The sequence below is a fragment of the Delphinapterus leucas genome, chromosome 6, assembly GCF_059928025.1.
Source record: "Delphinapterus leucas isolate spDelLeu-1000000601 "Yukka" chromosome 6, BTC_Dleu_Yukka2, whole genome shotgun sequence".
Taxonomy (NCBI): domain Eukaryota; kingdom Metazoa; phylum Chordata; class Mammalia; order Artiodactyla; family Monodontidae; genus Delphinapterus; species Delphinapterus leucas.
In genome coordinates this window covers 56,568,308-56,588,895 of record NC_143134.1, presented here as the reverse complement: position 1 = coordinate 56,588,895, position 20,588 = coordinate 56,568,308, and the positions used below count along the sequence as shown (strand labels likewise).

General features: G+C 42.2%; 1 protein-coding gene across 4 annotated transcripts in view; it reads right to left on the bottom strand.

The window, feature by feature from the left end:
- The window catches only part of SLC24A2 (solute carrier family 24 member 2), a 240,965-nt gene that overhangs the window by 83,951 nt on the left and 136,426 nt on the right, over positions 1-20,588 (bottom strand). For 3 of the 4 annotated variants that reach the window (XM_022573801.2, XM_089913181.1, XM_089913182.1), the window contains exons 2-3: positions 13,596-13,634; positions 11,301-11,409 (exon numbers count right to left, since the gene is read on the bottom strand). In XM_022573801.2, the coding sequence (XP_022429509.1) occupies positions 11,301-11,409; positions 13,596-13,634 (148 nt within the window). The remainder of the gene's footprint in view (positions 1-11,300; positions 11,410-13,595; positions 13,635-20,588) is intronic. The other variant, XM_089913183.1, reaches the window with a different exon arrangement.

The window sequence follows — 20,588 nt, the reverse complement described above, 5'->3', positions numbered from 1 at the left end:
CACTCCTCACCTCCTTTGAGAACCACTCTCGAAGCTCGCTTTCTCTGAAGGCACCGCTTCCTGATGGCCCTGCCCTCAGGTTCACATGGAGGTGAAGTGTCTGAAGATCTGGCCGGCGCAGTTCACCTGCACTTAGAGTTTCCTCTGAGGCCGCTCAGCGCTGTCTGCGCACCAGCCAGAATTCTCCATTGGGTTTATTAATCTGCACTTGTCACGACGTGATATCGATCCCGTGAAGGTGTGCTTTCACCGCCTCGGGAATGAGGGCCTTTCTCTTTCACATGGCTGATTCTAGGGCTCGAGAAAGCCCCTCTCCCATCCCCACAGTGCTTCACCCAGAGCCGGTAACAGACCCAACAGTGGTGCTCACAGCTTCTTCCTGCTCTTCGAGGGCCGCCTCTGTGGACACCCTGGCTGCTTCTGGTCCAGCCTTCTCCCCTTCCTCCCAAATCCTTCAACAAGAGCACCTAAAAGCTGCTGCTTTGTGATGCACCTTGATCTCTGCTGGGCATATTTTCCCTTTTTGTTCTTTTGTGTGAAAAGTGCCTTTGCTCTTCCTGCTTATTCTATATAAATTTAGAAGTCCAGTTATGAAGTCCCATAGATATCTTTTTGGGATTTCACTTAGGATTGAGTTGCACTTAGAGTTTAACTTGGGGAGAACTGATATCTTTATAATATACCAACATTTGTTTAGATCTTCTTCCATTTCTTCAGAAATGACTATTTACTGTTTTTGCTATAAAGTTCTTAAACGTTTTCTTTGGGTTAATCCTTGGTACTTTTTGGTTTTGTTGCCCTTGTGAGTGGCCCTTCATTTCTTTTATGTTTGATATTGCTGGTCTAGAGGAAGGCAACTGAATTGGGCATAGTGATACAGGATTTGACATGAGTGAACTCTTAATAGTTTTAATTATTAAAAAAAGTGTTTATTCTTCCCTGTGGGAATTCCTTTGAACAAAAGGTTCTGCTGCTATTAGAAACCATGTTTGAAAACACATAACCTAGGGTACAGGGAAGATGGTGAAAAAATAGAGACTTGCTATTCATTTGTGAGGCTTTTACAATCAAGATGTCCTGGAATTCACGTCACCTCACATTGCCTGAGCCAGACTGATAAAGCAACAGGAGAGATGGCATCAGGATGTCACAGGAGCTAGTGGGAGGAAAATGAGGGAGCCAAACTGTCCCTTTCAGAAAGGCAGGCGAAATGCTCCCAGGACACTCCTCCAGTCAACCTGAATGAAAGTAACATAAACATGTTGGATGGAAAGTGACAACAGCAGAGACTGGCTGTGATAACGTGAAGTGAATTTACCATGGGGGAAATTTGCCCGTCATTCTAACAGCAAAGAAGGCAGGTATACTATGAGTACGGTATCATTTTCAGACATCTTATTACAGGATTCTGAAGATTTTGTCATGAAAACAGCCTCAAGAGAAACACATATCAGGCCTGGAGACCTGCTGTTCTAAACAGTCTCATGCCCTGTAGTTAAATAATCCTTCACTTCAATTACAGGCCCCCTAGGCAAGTACTATCTCTACTTTTGTGTTTCTAAGGTATCAAGTGTGCTTATTTGTTAAGTTTTGCTATTGATAATAAAATTGTTGTTATGATGAAAAAATGTAAATCAAAGTTTGAAATTCCACAATGAAGGAGAAATTACTAGAATTGTGGAAGGGAATCCAAGAATCCATGAAAATTGAATAAGGAGCTTCTTCTTTTGTAGTTTTCTTCTCAAACACAACTTAAAACCCAATTTCGTGGTAGATGCTATTTTAGAGGTGTTTGAATTTGTAAAATGAATGGTTAAAACAATAAACTCCTTATAATCTTGCAGTGATGGTAATTTTTAAAAAAGTTTTTAAAAAATTTATTTTATTTTACTTATTTTTGGCTGCCTTGGGTCTTTGTTGCTGTGCGTGGGCTTTTCTCTAGCTGCAGTGAGTGGGGGCTACTCTTCGTTGCAGTGAGCGGGCTTCTCATTGCAGTGGCTTCTCTTGTTGCAGAGCACGGGCTCTAGGCACACGGGCTTCAGTGGTTGTGGCACATAGGCTCCGTAGTTGTGGCTTGCGGGCTCTAGAGAGCAGGCTCAGTAGTTGCGGCACATGGGCTTAGTTGCTCCGCAGCATGTGGGATCTTCCCGGACCAGGGTTCGAACCTGTGTCCCCTGCATTGGCAGGCAGATTCTTAGCTACTGTGCCACCAGGGAAGCCCGATGGTAATTCTTTGAACATATAAAGTTAGGCCCATGAAATGCAAGAAATGAAAGGATCAACAGTTTATCAAAGGGAAGAAAAGAAAAGGAAATAAGAGAAGAACAAAGGGTTTGGAAAGAAAAGACAAAGAAGTGGACAGGAGAACTCATCAGGAAGGTGAGTGGCAGAGAGCAAACCTTCCCCACTGCAGCAATAACTCTAGAACTACAAGGAGATTCACTCATTCAATCATCCAGCAAACATTGACCAAGTCAGTGCCATCCTAGAGGCTGGAGATACAGTGGTGGCCACAGCAGACATGATTGCTTTTCACTACTGCAGAGACAACCATCAACTGAACAGGACTTTGCTGGTCACAACCAAAGAGCCTTTTGACAGGGCATGGATTAAGACAATCTATGTGGCTAGAGACATATATTCTCCAAGAGAAACATTTTAAAAGCAGGCACTCATTCAATCTACTCAACAAATATGGATTGGGATCCATGTAAGCTGGGCCCTGGAGATAGAGGAGTGCCTTCCCTATGTGCTGCCCTGTCAGAGGTGTAAGGGTAGAGACAGGCAGCAAACAACAAATAAATATATTCATGGCAGTTATGGAGAAATATGTTGCAGGGCAAGAATGGTCCAGAACTCTGCTTTATTATCATTGTTTTGATTTTTCTATTTTTCAAAGGCCGATTGAGTAAGATCTTCCTCATCAGGTGACATGCGAAGGCTGACTTGAAGGACAGAACAGCAGGGGCCATGTGGATGTCTGGGAGAAGAGGGAACATGTGCAAAGGCTCTGAGGTAGGAGGATGCTGGGAGTTTGTGAGGAGGAGCTGCTAGGTAGCCAGAGGAGTGGGGCACAGGGAAGGACACATGAGAGGAAGGAAAGGATGGTGGAGAAAGAGGAGGAGAGAAGAACAGGACGGAGAAGAAGGGATGGAGGAAGGTCACAGTGGGCCTTAGGGTCACCACAAAATCTCGGGCTTTTACTGCTGGTGAGATGGTTTTGAACAGAGGTAGGCCATGATTTCACCTGTGTCTTAGGGGAACCAGGGTTCTTAGATGGCAAGTTTTGGGGCATGGTTTTTCTGGGGAAGGATTCAGGGCCACTGTATAAAAGTTGGACTCATGGGCCACCAGAGAACACTTTAAAAGGGAGGAAGAAGGGGAACGTCACATCTCTTCTCTGTAAGTCAGGAACTTGAAAAGACATCGTTACTAAGGACAGGAAGAAGAAGGGACGTTTGACCTTCACTGGCATCTACCATGGAGTTCCCTGTTAGGGGAGGCAGAGTGCCCACTCCCCGTTCCTTTGTAGGAAGGGGTGGTCACATAGCCCTGTTCTGACCCATGTGACGTAAGTGGAAGTCTGCTTCTGGGAACACTAAGGGTTTTTCTTTGTTTGTTTGTTGTTTTTTTGTTTTTGTTTTTGCTGCGGCATGCGGCATGCGGGATCTTTGTTCCCTGACCAAGGCAGATTTTTCTGATTACAAAAAAAAGACAGCCGGTGTCTTCTCCTTCCCAGAATACAGATATGATGATGGGGGGGTGGGGAGGGGAGTAGCTTCCATCCTCTGGGAATGAGGATGAGAGAAACAGGCTCCGGATGAAAGAATGAGAAAACAGGAGACCAGGTCTCTCATGGCAAAGAGGAGCTGTATTACTAGCCTTGAACTGCTTTTAATGGGCTTCTAGTTAAATAAGAGAAACAAAATCCCAAAAAACTATTAAGGCCAACCTAAAGAGGCTATATACTATGATTCCAACTATACGATGCTCTGGAAAAAGCAAAACCATGGAGACAATAAAAGGATCAGTGGTTTGCAGGGGTGTGTGTGAGAGAGAGGGAGAGAAGGATGAATAGGCAGAGGACAGAGGTGTTTTAGGGCAGTGAAAATCCTCTGATATTACAATGATGGATAAATGTCATCATACATGTGCCTAAGCCCACAGAATGTACAACACCAAGAGTGAACGCTAAGGTAATCTATGGACTTTGGGTGATTATGATGTGTCAGTGTGGGTTCATGCTCAGCAAAATGTACCATGCTGGTGAGTGACGTTGATAATGGAGGAGGATATGCATGTGTGGGGCAGGAGGTATATGGGAAATCTCTGTATCTTCCCCTCAGTTTTATTGTAAACCTTAAACTGCTTTAGAAAAATAAAGTCTTAAAGAAAAAAAAAACTATTAAATTAAGCCACTGTAGTTGGATTCTATTACATGACACTGAACACAATTTTAACTGAAAAGTCATTGCCAGCAGTCACGGAGCGCTAATTATATGCTTTTTGGGTACTGTTGTACTGAATACTCACCACAAACTTCTGATGGTGGAACTATTATTATTCCTTTTTACAAATGAAGAAGCCAAGGCCCTTTCAGGTTGGAAATACTACTCATAAACTTATGCTCATGCTGCTAACATTATTCCATTTTAAAAGTGGAAAAACTGAGGCCCGATGAGGTTGAGAAGCTTGTTCGAGGTCACAGAGCTAGAGGCTGAGCCAGGATCTGAACGCTGAGAGTCTGACTCTTGGACCACATACGCACCACGGCCAAACCCTAAGCCTTGTCCTCACAGCAACCTCTCCATTTCGTCACCCAGTCACTGGGCTCTCCCGGAATTACAGAGTTGGCTATGGGGTTCCTTTTGCTGTGTAGGACAGTACCCATTGTCATGCTGGATGGTGAGATCAGTGGTAATTCCATACGCTTAAGCAAAAGCGAATGAGAGCAAGGTGCGCTTGTGGACTCACGAGTGTGGCTGCAACTCAAGGCGTGAGGGAATGGAGGGAGGAAACGAAGGCCAGGCCAGGCCTTCTGTAGGGGAAATTCACATCTTACAACATGAATGTATAATTGGTCCAGGGATAGGTCAGAGCTCCTGGTATTTAGGCTGGCATTTACATTAGAAGAAAAAGGGACACTGAGCTGGACACGAGGTTCCACAAGGAGGCAGAGCAACACAAGAACTACAAGAATGGACTGAGTCAGGCAGCCATCGGTTCAAATTCTGACTCTGCCATTGACTTCCTGTGTCACCTGGTGAGGCAAGACACAGCCTCTTTACATTTCAGCGTCCTTCTTTGACTGACGGAGTAGGGCTAGTGTAAGGGTTAAATGGGATGGTTTATGTAGAGCACTCAGCATAGTGCCCGTCTTATAGTAAGCACTCTGCAAATACTATCATTATTATTATTATTAGGCAAATTAATAACAGCTACTTCTCACACCAAAAGCGCTATACCCAGCATCCTTGTTTTAGGTTCATAAAGATGTACACTTGGGTAAATATGATGGCTTGATAGAGAAATGCTGAAACCAACATGGGACACTGGATTTTTTAGAAAGATCAATTCAGACAGTCATACTGTGATCTCAAAGACCAATAGTGCTAGTTTTCCAGGGCTTTCTTATAAAAGAAACAAAATCTTTATTCCAACCATTTATATGAGCCTTAAGCAGATTCCTTCTTTTCATCAACAGTGTCCTGTTCAGAATTCTGTGGCCATGGAAAGGCACAGCTCGGTCTTGTTTAGACTAAATCTTCACCCAAGGCAAGCTGACGATGGCTTTGTCCCTTCCACAGTGTAGTGTGCCCAGAGCACACCAGTGAGCCACGGACAGACGAAGCTCTCAGTGATGTGTGTCCCTGAAACAGTTTAGGTTAGATGAAAGGTGGTTTCACGTTCTCTGCTATCTTCCCATGGAGAGGCAGAGTCTCCTCCTCCCCGTCTTGAGTCTGGGCTGGCCTTTGTGATGGCTTGATTAGTAGAATACAGTAGAAGTGACTTCCTGGGACTTCCCAGACTAGGTCATGGGAAGCTTAGCTGCCACGGCCTGGGCCTCTTGGAAGGCTTGCTCTTGGAGTCCTCAGCCACTGTGTAAGAATGTCAAGCATGTGGAAAGGCCCTGAGACAACCTGGAGAGTCAGGGGGCCCAGCCGAGCCTGGCCTTCCAGCTGTACCTTCAAAGGTGCCAGACGTGTGAGCGAGGCCCTTTTGGACCTTCTAACCTGCAGGTCTCCTAGCTGAATAACATCAAATGACCTCTGTTGATACCACATAGAACAGAAGAATCACCCCACTGATCCCCGAATCACTCAAATTCCTGATCCATGAAATCACGAGCAGGAATAATATGGGGGTGGTTTTTTTTTTTTTACATCTTTATTGGAGTATAATTGCTTTACAATGGTTTGTTAGTTTCTGCTTTATAACAAAGTGAATCAGTTATACATATACATATGTTCCCATCTCTCTTCCCTCTTGCGTCTCCCTCCCTCCCACCCTCCCTATCCCACCCCTCCAGGTGGTCACAAAGCACCGAGCTGATCTCCCTGTGCTATGTGGCTGCTTCCCACTAGCTATCTATTTTACGTTTGGTAGTGTATATATGTCCATGCCTCTCTCTCGCTTTGTCACAGCTTACCCTTCCCGCTCCCCATATCCTCAAGTCCATTCTCTAGTAGGTCTGTGTCTTTATTCCTGTCTTACCCCCAGATTCTTCATGACATTTTTTTTTCTTAAATTCCATATATATGTGTTAGCATATGGTATTTGTGTTTCTCTTTCTGACTTACTTCACTCTGTATGACAGACTCTAGGTCTATCCACCTCATTACAAATAGCTCAATTTCGTTTCTTTTTATGGCTGAGTAATATTCCATTGTATATATGTGCCACATCTTCTTTATCCGTTCATCCGATGATGGACACTTAGGTTGTTTCCATCTCCGGGCTATTGTAAATAGAGCTGCAATGAACATTTTGGTAAATGACTCTTTTTGAATTATGGTTTTCTCAGGGTATATGCCCAGTAGTGGGATTGCTGGGTCATATGGTAGTTCTATTTGTAGTTTTTTAAGCCACTAAGTCTTGGGTGCTCTGTTACATATCATTAGATAACAAACACAAACACTGCTGGATCTCGTGGCTCGGGCTCAGAGGCCCAACTGAGTACCAATTAAAGCTTTTAGTAAGGGCTCCATCACTGGATTGACACTGGAATGGCACAGATGAGAAAAAGGGCATTTTTTTTTTTTTTAGTAGTTCAGTTTAATTTTCTGCTGTAACAAATATTTCAGCACCCTCCTCCTCCAGCAACAGGGAAGCAATGGGGCCAAGAGAGCCCAAGGCCAATAAGCAAACAAGCAAACAATTAGGCCCCCATAATAAGGTGGCAACTAGTGTAGGAATCAGTGCCCTGGGGAAGGGCATTGACTGTCTTTCCATAGGTCATCTGTCCTAGGTGATGTTGAAAACTTCTCTTTATGAACACTGTCTGCCATGTGGTGCCAGTGCACGACTCAGCAAGGCAGACGCCAGGAACAACCATTAGTATAACAGAGAAGCCACTGCAGTGGTTCATGGGGTCAGCTTGGTGATGTAACCAGCATGCTCTATATTGTTAAAAGGTGACAGTTTGGCATGCGGATGTGTGAACTCAAGTGATTAGATGAAACTAAAAGAGAGATGACTATTTCTGAGAGCTTGGAATGTTCTTGGAATGGAAAATGATTGTGAATTTTTTTGGGGGAAAAATACCAGAGCAATCTGCTTTCTTGGCCGCGTGCTATGGAGCAATTTTAAAGCATTGAAGTACTTTCTATATTTTCTAATCACTCAAGTCCAGAACTGATTATGGCTCTCAGCATTCTCCCAGATTCACACCACTAGAGCACTCCACGTCTTTCGGGGAGAGGTTTCACCTTGAAAGCAGACATCCAGATTTGGAAGGCACATCTTGGTACAGCAGGAACAAACATTTTAATAGCAGCACAGTCCTACAAGGGCCAAGTGTTTCGGAAAATCACTGATGGCCCAACTCTGAGACAACTCAGATTCACTCTCTCTTATCTCACAAAGTATAACCTCCCCACCAAACAGAAAAACAAAAACAAGCCCTACCAGAAACTGAACTCCCTCAAACAAAAACCACAGAAATTTAGATTGTTGAGACCTATGGTCAACGACACACACACACACACACACAGAGTTGTATATGCATAGATCATCTCTGGAATGAGCCCCAAGAAATTGGTAGATGTGGTTTCCTCTGGGAGAATTGGGGGACTGGAGAAAATTGGGAGGTTGTTGGAGGAGGAAGACTTTTTTTTTCCGCATAGCCTTTTGAATGTTTTAAATTAAAACATTCATATGCTGCATTATTTTTCAAAATAATGGAACAGAGTAATTCAAACCTGTATATGGTGCTTGCGATCTGCTAGGCAATGTGTTCAATGCTTAACGTATATTCACTCCTCTAGTCCTTATAACAACCTTATGATGTAGACATCATTATATATCATCCTGATTTTTACAGGTGAGGAAACTGAGGTACAGAGAGGTTAAGTAACTTATCGAAGGTCACACAGCTAATAAATGCAGAGCTGGAATCTGAATCCAGAGAGTCTGCCTCTGGAGTCTGTCCTCAATTACTACATAACGTGCCTTGCCAGAAATAAATATACCCAGTTGCCTGCCTGCTCAAAATCAAGTTGGGGCAGATAAGATAGTTCATTTCTTCTCTCACCTGACTGTTTTGGATGATAGGTGGAGAAGATGGTGGCTCAAAATAACCAAGATACAATCTTAAACCCATGGGGCTTTAGAGGGCTTTGAAATTGTGTGACTAACAGAGCAAAAGCATGACTTTGGCCAAGTTGCTTAATTCTTCTAAGGCTTAGCAGCTACCATGTGCCAGGTAGACTGCTAGATCTTGGGGACAACTAGTAAATAAACAGAATCCCTGCTCTCTAAAAATTTACCATGTCCTGGGGGAGACAGGCAGTGAACAAATAACCACACAAATTGTAATGTGGGCCAAAAGGAAAAATTAAAGGGTGCATTGAGAGAGAATGATTGGGGCCCTGATATACACTGGATGGTCAGGAGGTGTCATTTACACAGAGCACTGAAGAAGGGGCAGGAATAAAGCTGGCAAAAGTGGAAGAAAATAGGAGAAAGAAAAGTATTCTGGGTGGGGGGAACAGCCTATGCAAAGACCCTGAGGCAGGAAAGAAGTATCTGTTTTACGACAGAAGGCCTCTGTCTGGCTAAAGCAAAGTGAGTCAGCGTGAGTTTGGAGAAAGAGAAAGATCATGCAGACCATGGCAAGTATTTCACAATTTTCCTAAGAGCCACGAGAAGCCACTGTAGGTTAATAGGAGTGACATAATTTGATTTACTTTTTAAGAAGATTACTTGGGCTGCTGTGTGGAAAGTATGCAAAGAGGCAACGGAGGAAGTGGAAGACCAGCTAGGAAGCGATGAAGATGGCTTGGAATAAAGAGCTGGCAGAGGGAGAAGGAGACACATTTGAGATCTATTTTGGTGGTACCCTATTTTATGAAATTAGAATAATAATGTTAGCTATGAAGTGTTATTATAAAGCAAAGATTCACAGGTGTGAAAATACTTTGTCAATTATAAAGTACCAGACAAAGGTAACTATTACTGTAGGTGAAAGAACCAAGTACCAGAGAGGCTCTAAGTTGCCCAAAGTCACACAAATGCTTCGTGGCTGGGCGGAGGTTGGCCTGCGATCCCTTCACTCCCTGAGATCATTTTTGTGGGGGTGACCCTGCTGGGGAGGAAAAGAAGGCTAGTGGCCAGGGCTAATTTCCTTGTCATGTGGACCTCTGGTAAAGAGAGTAATGCTTTTTAGGATGTTCCCGGCAAACGATTACCTGAGTAAACAGAAACCAGGATCTATGAAAGAAGGCTCTTTGGAAAATATCACATCAGCTACGTAACTCTCTGGGGTATAAGGCGGAAATGTTTTATAACTGAAATGCTCCACAGTGAGAGGTGAGCCCGTGATCCTCACTTATTATTCTGGGTGAAGGTGCGTGTCCAACGAGGGGAGACAGGACCTGGGGAGCCGCTCTTGAGGTCCCAGAGTTTTCTTGACTGCACCTGAATCTCCTGATGGCCTGAACCCTTGAAATTATTTAGCCAAGCTTTATATTGCTTTAGAGCTCTGATTTATGTGGGGATAATTTGTCACTGGCAGAGACCTGTTTCCCAGGCCATTCGCCTCCGTGTAACATCAGGCCTCACTGTAAGGTCCAGGGATGAAGGGAGAACAGAAGACTTCGTTATATTTGAACCCTTTGCTAGTAGCCTAACTCTGATATTTATTTGATGCATCAGATATCTGCTTCCTTGAAAAATTAACTTTTTAGGATACTTATGCAATTCAAGAAACAAGATGTACCTGGCTTCCTTGTGAATGAGTAAAACTGGAAGAACACAATACTCAATTCTTGGTGATGGTTTGTATAATGTCCCGAGGAGGTGAACCAGGCCTCATCAGTCTGATCCCAAGCAGTTATTTAGAGAGCGCTCTTTGGGTGCTTAGAAGCTCACCTCCCATCTTCCAATTGCCAAAGAATAGATACAACATCAGTGCTGTGCAGTGAACATCGTTCCCCAAACTAATCACAGCCCTCCTAAGTCATGGAGTTCTTGTCTCCTCTTTTTCTTTTTTTTTTTTGCGGTACGCGGGCCTCTCACTGCTGTGGCCCCTCCCGTTGCGGAGCACAGGCTCCGGATGCGCAGGCTCAGCGGCCATGGCTCACGGGCCGAGCCGCTCCGCGGCACGTGGGATCTTCCCGGACCGGGGCATGAACCCGTGTCCCCTGCATCGGCAGGCGGACCCTCAACCACTGCGCCACCAGGGAAGCCCTTTTCTTTTTTTAAGATGTACAATTTATCAATTTTTCTTCACCTATAACTTCATTTTGAAACTTAGGAGGATGACGAAAGAGAACTGTTACTCTAGCTGGAAGGGAGGGAAACCACTCTTGTCTTCTCCGCCTCGTAGCAGACTGTATATATGCTAGAGGCATCAAAAGACAGAATCAGCGAACGGACCGCCACTCCTGCTCCTGGTGAAAAATCTCTGATCGTGAGCTGGGCGGTTGCAGATAAGCACGCAGAAGGGCCAGGGCTGCCTCTGGCAGAGGTTAACACGCGGACATCAGCCGGTTTGTGACGGAAGAGTGAACGTATTTTATGAAAAGAGGACTTTGCACATCGTCTCCCCCCGCCCCACCAAGCGAAAGCCTGATGTTTACCTTCAGCGAGCGGGTCGAGGGTGTGTATCATGAGCTGGAAGATGCTGTTCCTCATGAGACTGTTGTGGAGGGAGGCGGAGCTTCCACCCCGCTGCAGACGCGGCTTCGCCTGAGCAGAGGGACCAGACAAAGAAGCCGTTAGTGCTCAGAAACGCAAGGCAAGTCCTCACCTAGTCTGTCAGAGGCTCACACACAACGGAACCAAAGATTTCCCGCGCACATTCCTTCAAAGTCTCCTGAAGGAATGGCATTCTCACATCCTTTCCTACTAAAGGGATTCATTGCTATCATCTGTTGAGAACTTATTATATGCTAGTCAACGTGCCATAGCCTTCACCTCCATTCTCTGACTGAACCCTATGAACTAGATACCATTATTGTTCCCTTTAGACAGATGAGGAAATTTAGTCTCAGAGAAGCGAAATGAGGTATTCAGGTCACACAGATAAAAAATGGAGGATAGAGGAATGGGTTGCAGGTCTGCTTCACTCAAAATCTGTTCTCTGAACCAGTGGGTGGTCTCTAAGATGTCTGTATTGTGCCTCCTATCAGTCAAATTTTTGAGTGTGTATATATGCATCTATCTATATCTGTATCTATATCCATATGTATCTCTATCTATATCCAGACACATACTAAAATATGGGCATATATATCATAAAACATTTGCAAACGTAGAAATAATGAAGAGTAACAAAGAAAGTAAACAATAGAGGTGCTAATATTTCCCCCTTGCTCCGCAAAGGGACATCCTGCACACATTCCGGGGTACCTCATCTCCACGATGGGAACCACAGCTCTCATCCATGAAGCCTTACAGTCTATGTTAAATGAGATTTGAAGAGAGAGAATCTCCTATTATGAATCCACAGAGAACCTTCCTGGCTCCAAAGAGTCCTTTACATTACAGGGTTTTGCAAAATATTCCATCACACTCCAGATCCACAAGGGGGTTTCCCAAGAAAAGTCCCACAAGAGACTCCATGACCAAATATATTTGGACATTGCTACATCCTAGACCAACTCACCTTTAGAGTTTTAAGATACACATTAGACCACTAAGTCTAACACTAAAGAAATATGGTTAACTTGATTAACTTGGACGGTGTTTCCAAACTATTGCCCATTCGTCCCTTGTTTTACAGAATACTTATTGAAACTGAGCCACATGTTTGGAGACAAACATGAAACCCAGAGTAAGCTTGAAGTATGGGTAAAATGTCAGTGTGAGATACATGGAGAAATCTGAATTTTTTAGTGTGATTTTATTATAGTTGATATTCTATTAGAAATAATATTTCCAACTCTACAGGGTTTGGAGAAGAATCAGAGGGGATTACTGGTGTCTCATTGGTGAACCAGATCATGATTCACAAAGGAAGAGACTGGGTCTGCACCCCTAGCCCAGTACTGGATCAGGCATATCCTATGGGTTCTCAATGCATGTCAGAAGTCTCTGCTCTGAGGATCACAGGAGGAAGAATGGGGTCATATGTATCTTCATTACTAGTCCTTCCAGCCTCAAAAATCTGGAACATTTTTTAATGCATTGTGTTATTTGATTCAGAAGATTAAGGCTCAAAAAATTTTAGGGGCAAGGTTAAAAGATTTGAATAGAGTTGAAATGTAATCACTGTTTGATGGCTGAACACAAAAACTGATGGTCATTTCCTTGCCAAGCTGCACAATACAAAATGTGACATGTTAATTGGACAGAAACTGGAAAATGTGTTTGTGGTTAATAGTTTGTCATAATCACTGTTACTATGGTCCTTATTTTGGGAAACCGAAAGAACTCTCTTGTGGAAATCTTCATTAGCCTAGGATCATGTCTACAGAACTTAAAGCAGTCTTCGGGGCATTATGTATATATTGAATATATAGATCTCATGCAGCATTTCTTTTGATGGAACCAAAAGAAACTTCCAACCAAGAAAATAGGTGCATGCAGGTACACAAACAGATACCAAGCATTAGATCCCTCGCTGTCCCCAAATATCTGCTCAACATCCCTTGGAATGTAGTTTGGAAATATCTCACTCTTTCAACTTTTCCATGCCAAGTGAAAGAGAGAACGCAAACTTTCTGAAACCCAGTCCCAGAAATAATTTGTCATTGAATGTAAGAATTCAGTTGACACTAATTATAGGACAGAGCATACACACACCGGCAGATTAAACCCTTTAAGTATTCCAAGGGAGAGGATGTTGAGCACAAGAGCCCCTTCCGCCCACCCCTGCCCTCACACTCTCCACAGGCACATGAACAGGTACAGGCAAGGCCACTGCTTCCTACCGGTAGAGCCTGTTCATCCTTGTCCCTGGCTGCAGATGACTGCGTAAGAGGAAAAGGCAGAAACAGAAGACACAGAAATAACTAAACACGTATAGGTTTTACATTTAATCACAAGCATCAGTATAGGGAAAGATTTGGTTCTTTCTGCTCCTGGGAAGGACTATGCCAACGCAGGGGGTCAAGAGTGTCTATTTCTAGCTAATATATCATGGTTTATTTAGGCATATGGTACTTTCGCTTGAAAGATCAAAGCCGAATGGCCAACTTAAATGTCCAGTAACAGAGGGCAGTTAAATCAATTGTGGTCCAGCCATCCAGTGGAATGTCATGTGGCCACTACAATGAATGAGCTAAGTACACATGTGTTGACAAGGAAAACTATCTAAGATACATCGTTAAGTGAAAAAAATTTAAAAGCCTTATTTATTACCTCATTTTATAAAAGAAAATAAATTAATAATACTGCAGTATATGTAAAGAAAAAAGTTCTGCAAGAATCATTAGTGGTTATTCTTATCAGTGGTCGTCATTTGGGGCTGGGATTACAAGGACCTGTCATATTCCTTATCTTTCGGAGGGAACTGACATTCACCGTCCCAAGTGTGATGAATAAAATAAAAGCCTGAAGACGTTAAGCCTTTGGAGGAAAGACTAAGGTCATCACACATGGAATCCAGATAATCCACCTTCTTTCCTGCCCCACCACTTCACATTTTCCATTCTAAAAAAGGAAATATCTGTCACACTGAGAAAAGTTGACTAAAACACAAGGGCACGTGAGAGCCGGTCATCTGTTGGGAGAGAACACAACTCAGACATGGGACACTGGTGCTCTTCTAACATGTCCCAAACTGGACAGCTTTGCTTCCCCCGCTTAATACGAACACTCCCTCTTCAACAGAACCAGGCACTGTCCTGTGATCTTTCCAAGGGTATGCAGTTGCCTTGGGAACTTCCTCGTGATCAGACCACCGCCTCTGTCACTTCACCTCAACTACGGGTGCATACAGCAAGAAGACACTGGTTCTCCAATTAGCGTCTTTGCTAACCTGTGTCTTCAGGACTAATCACACACTCGGAGAAGAGAAGATGAGGGCAGAGCTGTTTTAAAATCTTCATGGGCCCTGGGCTCTCTTTTTTTAGTCCTACCACACATATCACAGAAAGAACGTGAAGATGCCCTCACATCCCACCTACGATATACGTTTTTGTGTAAAAAAAAAAAAAAAATGGAAAGGATTCTTATAATTTTGCATTTCAAATTATTGGCTATATGCAATTCACTTAATTCATGATTGGCATGCTAGAAATCTTGGAAAGTGAGAAAACTGAATCTGTGATTTGGTTTCATGTAATTTTTAAGAAGGCTAAATTTAATACTTAATGAAGTTGATAGTACATATTTTGTCGACATTCAATTAAACATTTCATAATCTTGTAGATAATTTTTGGATCTTAGAGTCAATGTTAACATATATTTTTTCTTCTGGTCCCAAACACTTTTGCAGACCCTTGAAGAACTTGTAAGGCTCAGGCACAAATGGAAGAGTTTAGGCTGGAGATAATTTCTGAGTACAGCCCGCAGGCATGACTAAATTTGCCAGAACCTACTAATTTTGGACTCTCTCTCGGTGACTTCTCTAAAAACACTAACAAGAAAATATCCCTGCTTCCCTAGTTCCAGAAACATGCTTGGGGAACTAGACTGGACCTGAAATTGTCCTTTGATTTCCTTTTTGCTCTGAAAGCCACCGTATGATCCCGTTTCTCTCTGGCAGTCCTTTCATCTTCTTGTCTCCCACATGAGACAGCTCAACAAATGGCCCCCCATTCTACAGAACAATCCCCCAGGGAAATTATCCAGTGCGGCCAGATCAGCCTTTGGACACACATGGAGATTAACTGTCAGAGCACGCCTTTTCAGGTAGCAAATTTACACCTTGTGGCTAAACGGGAGGCAAATAATTATGAGCTGGGATTGATACCACAGCAATATCACAGAACATGAAGAAACGGGATGAAACTGAGGAAAGAAAAGTGTGGTCTTTATAAGAACAAAAATATCACCAGCAGAGAGTTTGGATTTAAAAGATAGATTTAAAAAATATTTGAGGAAGAAAAAAAAATCCCAACCTGTCCTTTGGTCTGAAAGGAAGAAAAAAATTTCTATTCCATTGACTTGCTTTTTCTCTCATAAGCAACGAGGCTCATAAGACACAATAAACGTAGAGAAAGTGTGTTGTACATAGATTCTACAAAGATAAAACTCAGTGCAGAGAAAGGTCTAAATCCTTTACAAAATTTCCCACTGCTTAATGTCAGCAGACGTTGGCATCATTAGTTTATTTTCAAGTGTAATTTGCAGACATGAATATACATCAGGTTACAACATGTAAATTTAGGCACACACACAAATGGCAGCTGAGGCCATTAAAACACCCCTGCACTTTCCTTTTATGTAGTCCTGTTGCAAAAGAGATGAGAAATGTGACATATGATGATAATTGCTCATTTTCAGGGCTTTGCCCACCTCTACTGATGATTCCTGATGCTCACCTGACTTAGCCCCCCCTCTAATCGCATCTTGAAGCAGCCTCACAGTCCTGGAAATGTGCCTCTGATTATGTTAGGAATTCAATTTTAAAGGGGCTTTAATTACACTGGAAGTAACTAGTGAAGGACCAGAGAAATGATCCAGATATGCACAGCTCGTAGTGTTTCTAAGAACTGGATTATTTAACTAAGTATCTAGGTTTTGGCCTCTGTGTTGTGATTTTCTTTTCAGGGCCATTGAACATCTGGCAAGTTTATGCTAACCCACTGGATGTCACAGAAAAGACAACTTCAAAAGAGGACTGATGTGACTTTGAGGATTAATCTTGGCATATTTATTATGCATTCTGCTTTTTTAATTTCCTTAATTTTAAACACACCAAAATATCATACATTTGGGCTGAACCAATTTCAAAGCCCAATTCCTGGTGGTCCGTTCACAAAGGCTGTGCCAGTTATAGGAAAGATCTGTTAAGCCAAATCCATAGTATTCCACAGCAATTCTTGAAGAATACCTCTTTTACTTAACATGAAGTATTCTGTAATTCAATACTTTAATTTAAACTGACCCTTTCCCTAATTACTGCAAGTAATTGAGTAATTGAGCAACTGAGATGATGCCATTAATATCTGTTGTCCTTCCTGGTGGAAACCCAATTCTATGTGGGAATTTTGCTACCCGTTTGATAGGTGTTTTGAAAGTGCCGCATTCCTCCATCCCGGATAATAAAACACACAACTCATTTACAAAGTATTTTTAATGCTATCAATCATTCACAAATCCTTAAACCACCTCTCTTCCTTTGGCCCTTAAAAGCCACTGGTTAGAAATGATTCCCCTGACTACTAAGTATAGTTTTGATGTGACTTTGAACAGAGCTTACCCTGCATACAGGCCCCCAGGGCTACCTCACACACATAAACATGAGGCAAATACTGCACAGTTTATGGCTACATCATGAACACAGAGCCCCGGGTTTACTCTGGTTGGTAATCACCTACCTGCAAATTACATTATCAAGTGGGCTACTGGGAAGATTTCATGTGCCAAAAGACAAGGGTGTAAAATAAAGGGTGGATTTTCTGGCCAGTGGCTTTGGCAACAGATATAGAAAGACAAGCAATTTTTCACAACAGTCAAGTAACAACCATAAACTTCCACCACCATAACCCTTCACTAAGTCCTGTGAAATGCACCTAAATTCAGTGTGCAAAGGACTCAGAAGCACTATAAAGTCTACAAGAACAGACTTAAAAGTATAATTGTTTTGTCATAAATGTGATACAAAACATATATGCTGGCAATTAGAAATATTAATCCATTATTTAATTGATATTAACTTTAATGTCTTAGAATTTAGAAAGGTTGGGTGAGGGATGATTTGAATGATTGATTTTCATTTAAAAAATTAACAAGGAAGTATTAAATGATGCCTCCTTGTGCTTTCAATACATTTACATTCAATAAGCAAAAACATTTAAAATCTCCCTTCTGGTTAAAGATGAATAAACCTCAAAGCCTGTGGGAAGACTGGATAAAAGGTGCAAAAACTTCAAATCTGAAATCTAAAAGGAAAGAAACCCAACCACTTCTTAATCAGACGCAAAATCATGTCCCTTTGCCTCCCTTTATTGTGCCCCTAACATACTCCCTAAAATATTAAGGGGAACAGGATTACATAAATTCCTAAAGAAAGAAATACTAAGAGATTTAAATTCAAATTACTTTTACTACTGGTTGCCAGGTAATTACGCCACTGTCACTGTCCTTTAGGAAAGTAAGAATCTCAAAGATCAATGAAGCGCTGAAGGTGGCAGCCCAGGCTGCAAGAATACCCACTTGCAACTGTGGTTTAAAGAAACACAGTGGGATGGAGAGAAAGGACAGAAATTAAGTAAAAAGCACGGTAATGGAAACTTTGGAAGCAAAGCATTTTGATGATTTATCTGAATAATTCCCATGATCTTAAAATACTTGGGATAGTAGAAAGAAACTTCAGAAGAATAGATACCCTTCAAAAAAATGAAATGGAAGTGAAATTGCTTAGAGACAGCTAGGAACAACATTTTACCTTCTAAATAGTTGTATGAGGGAAGAAATAATGTAGGATGAGAAGTGGTGTCATACAGTTATTAAGAATATGGAATTCAGGCCCAGATTGTGCAAGTTCATTTCCTTATTTTTGTCACTTATTAGCCATGTGACTTTGGACAAGTTACTTAATCTCTTTATGCTTTAGTTTCCTCATCTGTCAAATGGGGATAATAATAGTAACTACTTCAGAGGGTTGTTGAGAGGATTAAATGAGTTTATACATGTAAAGTGCTTAGACAATGTTTGGTACATGGTGAATGCTATGTATTAGCTCTACTATCAGTACTATTAATAATAAGAGCCACAGGGGAGAATAAAGACAAACTATATGCCAAAAGTAGGTTCAGCGTTGTGAACCGGCTTAGAGAACAGGGTGGTTTCTAAGGGAAGCAGGAAAATTCCATTGATTAGGATGGTGAGAGGTGATATGTGTAGGACACTAGAGTACGGTTAATTGAGCATGCCCAAGGTTGGCAGCCCAGGGAAGAGGAGATGTCACAACAGATTATATTTCCTTGGCTTGGCTTCTGACTCCGTCCCTGTCCCATGAATCAGCATTGTCTGAAGGATACAGGATTGGCAAGGCGAGGCTAGCGTTTTGCCTCTCATATACTTTAATGGGCCTGGTTTTGATCAGGAAGCTCTGGAGGCTGGAAGATTCAGAGAAGGTAGGACCCCTACACTTACGGACATTATATATATTATATGTCGATTACATCTCAATAAAGCTGCAAAGAGTAAAATAAAAACAAAAAAGGAGTTTAAATGCTTCTCACTAAATTGGTAAGCTGTACTGGGTGTGTACCACAACTGCCCTAGCCAGCCTCCCAAATAGTGGAAGCCGTAAGACCCCTGAGAGCAGGATTCACCTTGTGCCTCCTATGGTCCCTGACGTGGCTACTAAAACTGCAACCAGGTGGCAGGAGAGAGTGAGGCCATTCAGGCAGAATGGGGACTGGGCGGTCCTGCGTCAGGAACCAAAGCTCCTCTGATGTTTGCTCCAGAGGCTGAATTAATAGTAATGATGGTTATTTAAATCTACCCCTAAGAGCCCCTATTGAATACTTCTTATTAAGTAGGTACATAAAAGACATTAATCCCCATGCTGTAAATGGAAAGAGAGAAGCAAGAAGTGCCTCAGGATGTTTCTGTACTCGGGATACTGAGCACCTTTGTTAATTCACTTAATTTAGGAATTAACAACCCTATCATCACTGCCATCTCTCACCTCCCCCTTAGGAATCCAGATGTTGCCAATATACTTTGTTGTGTCGTTTGAGCAATTCTCACAATTGCTAATGAGCCATTTTGATATGCCAATCAAACACAATCTGTTAGTGGTGCTCTGGCATTAGTCACACAAATTTCCTTTGATTGGTAAAGTACCCCAGTGCTCTCACATGTTAAGTCTGGATTACCTGACTTCCAAGGAAGAGTGTCTAAGATGATGTGAACTTAAAAGTCCAACAAATGCTGGTGCTGGTCATACCACAGAATAATTTGCCACAAATAAAGCAGATTCCAGTAATAATGGATAATATTTATTGAAAGCTCAGTGCGTGGCAAGAGCTTCATGTATAACATCTCATTGTATCCTCACAATAACAGGTATTATAACCAGTCCTGCTCCCTCTAATACATGAGGACCCCGAGGCTAATGGATGTTGGACAATTTGTCCATGTCCATGTAGCCAGTAAGAGGCAGAGCTGGGATATGAGCTCAGACAGCTGGGCTCCAGAGCCTCTCTAAATATTGGGGAAAAAAGAAACTGGAATTTTCCTTGCAGTGGCCTGTGGGAAGGAGTCACTAGAACTGCAAATACAGTAAAAATAGTTTACTATTTTATATTAAGAACTATTTATGAGCTCTGACTTCCAACGGAAGCCAGAAAATCGTTGCCAGGTGTTAATACAGAACGACAGATTTTGTGTTCATTTGGTGCAAAGTTGGTGCCTGGGAATAGAGAAAGTATAGAGGTTATTTTCTGATCTTTTGCCTCTTCCAGCATTATTATTTAGACTTGTCTACAATTATCATAAATTTTCTTCTGAATATCTTGAAGGTCACAGAGGCACTTTTACAACCTTCACAATGGTGTAGGTTCAAGTAACACTTCAAACTAGTTTATCCATACATCAAATTGACCTGTATTAAGGAGTTTATAGCTCAGCAGTAGGTGAGAAAAGAATATGAAAAAGAATGTTGTATACATGTGTATAACTGAATCATTTTGCCATACAGTAGAAATTAATACAATATTGCAAATCAACTATACTTCAGTAGAAAAAAATAAAAGTGTAATTAAACTTTGGGAAAACAACAGAGGGCACAAATAACAAATCTA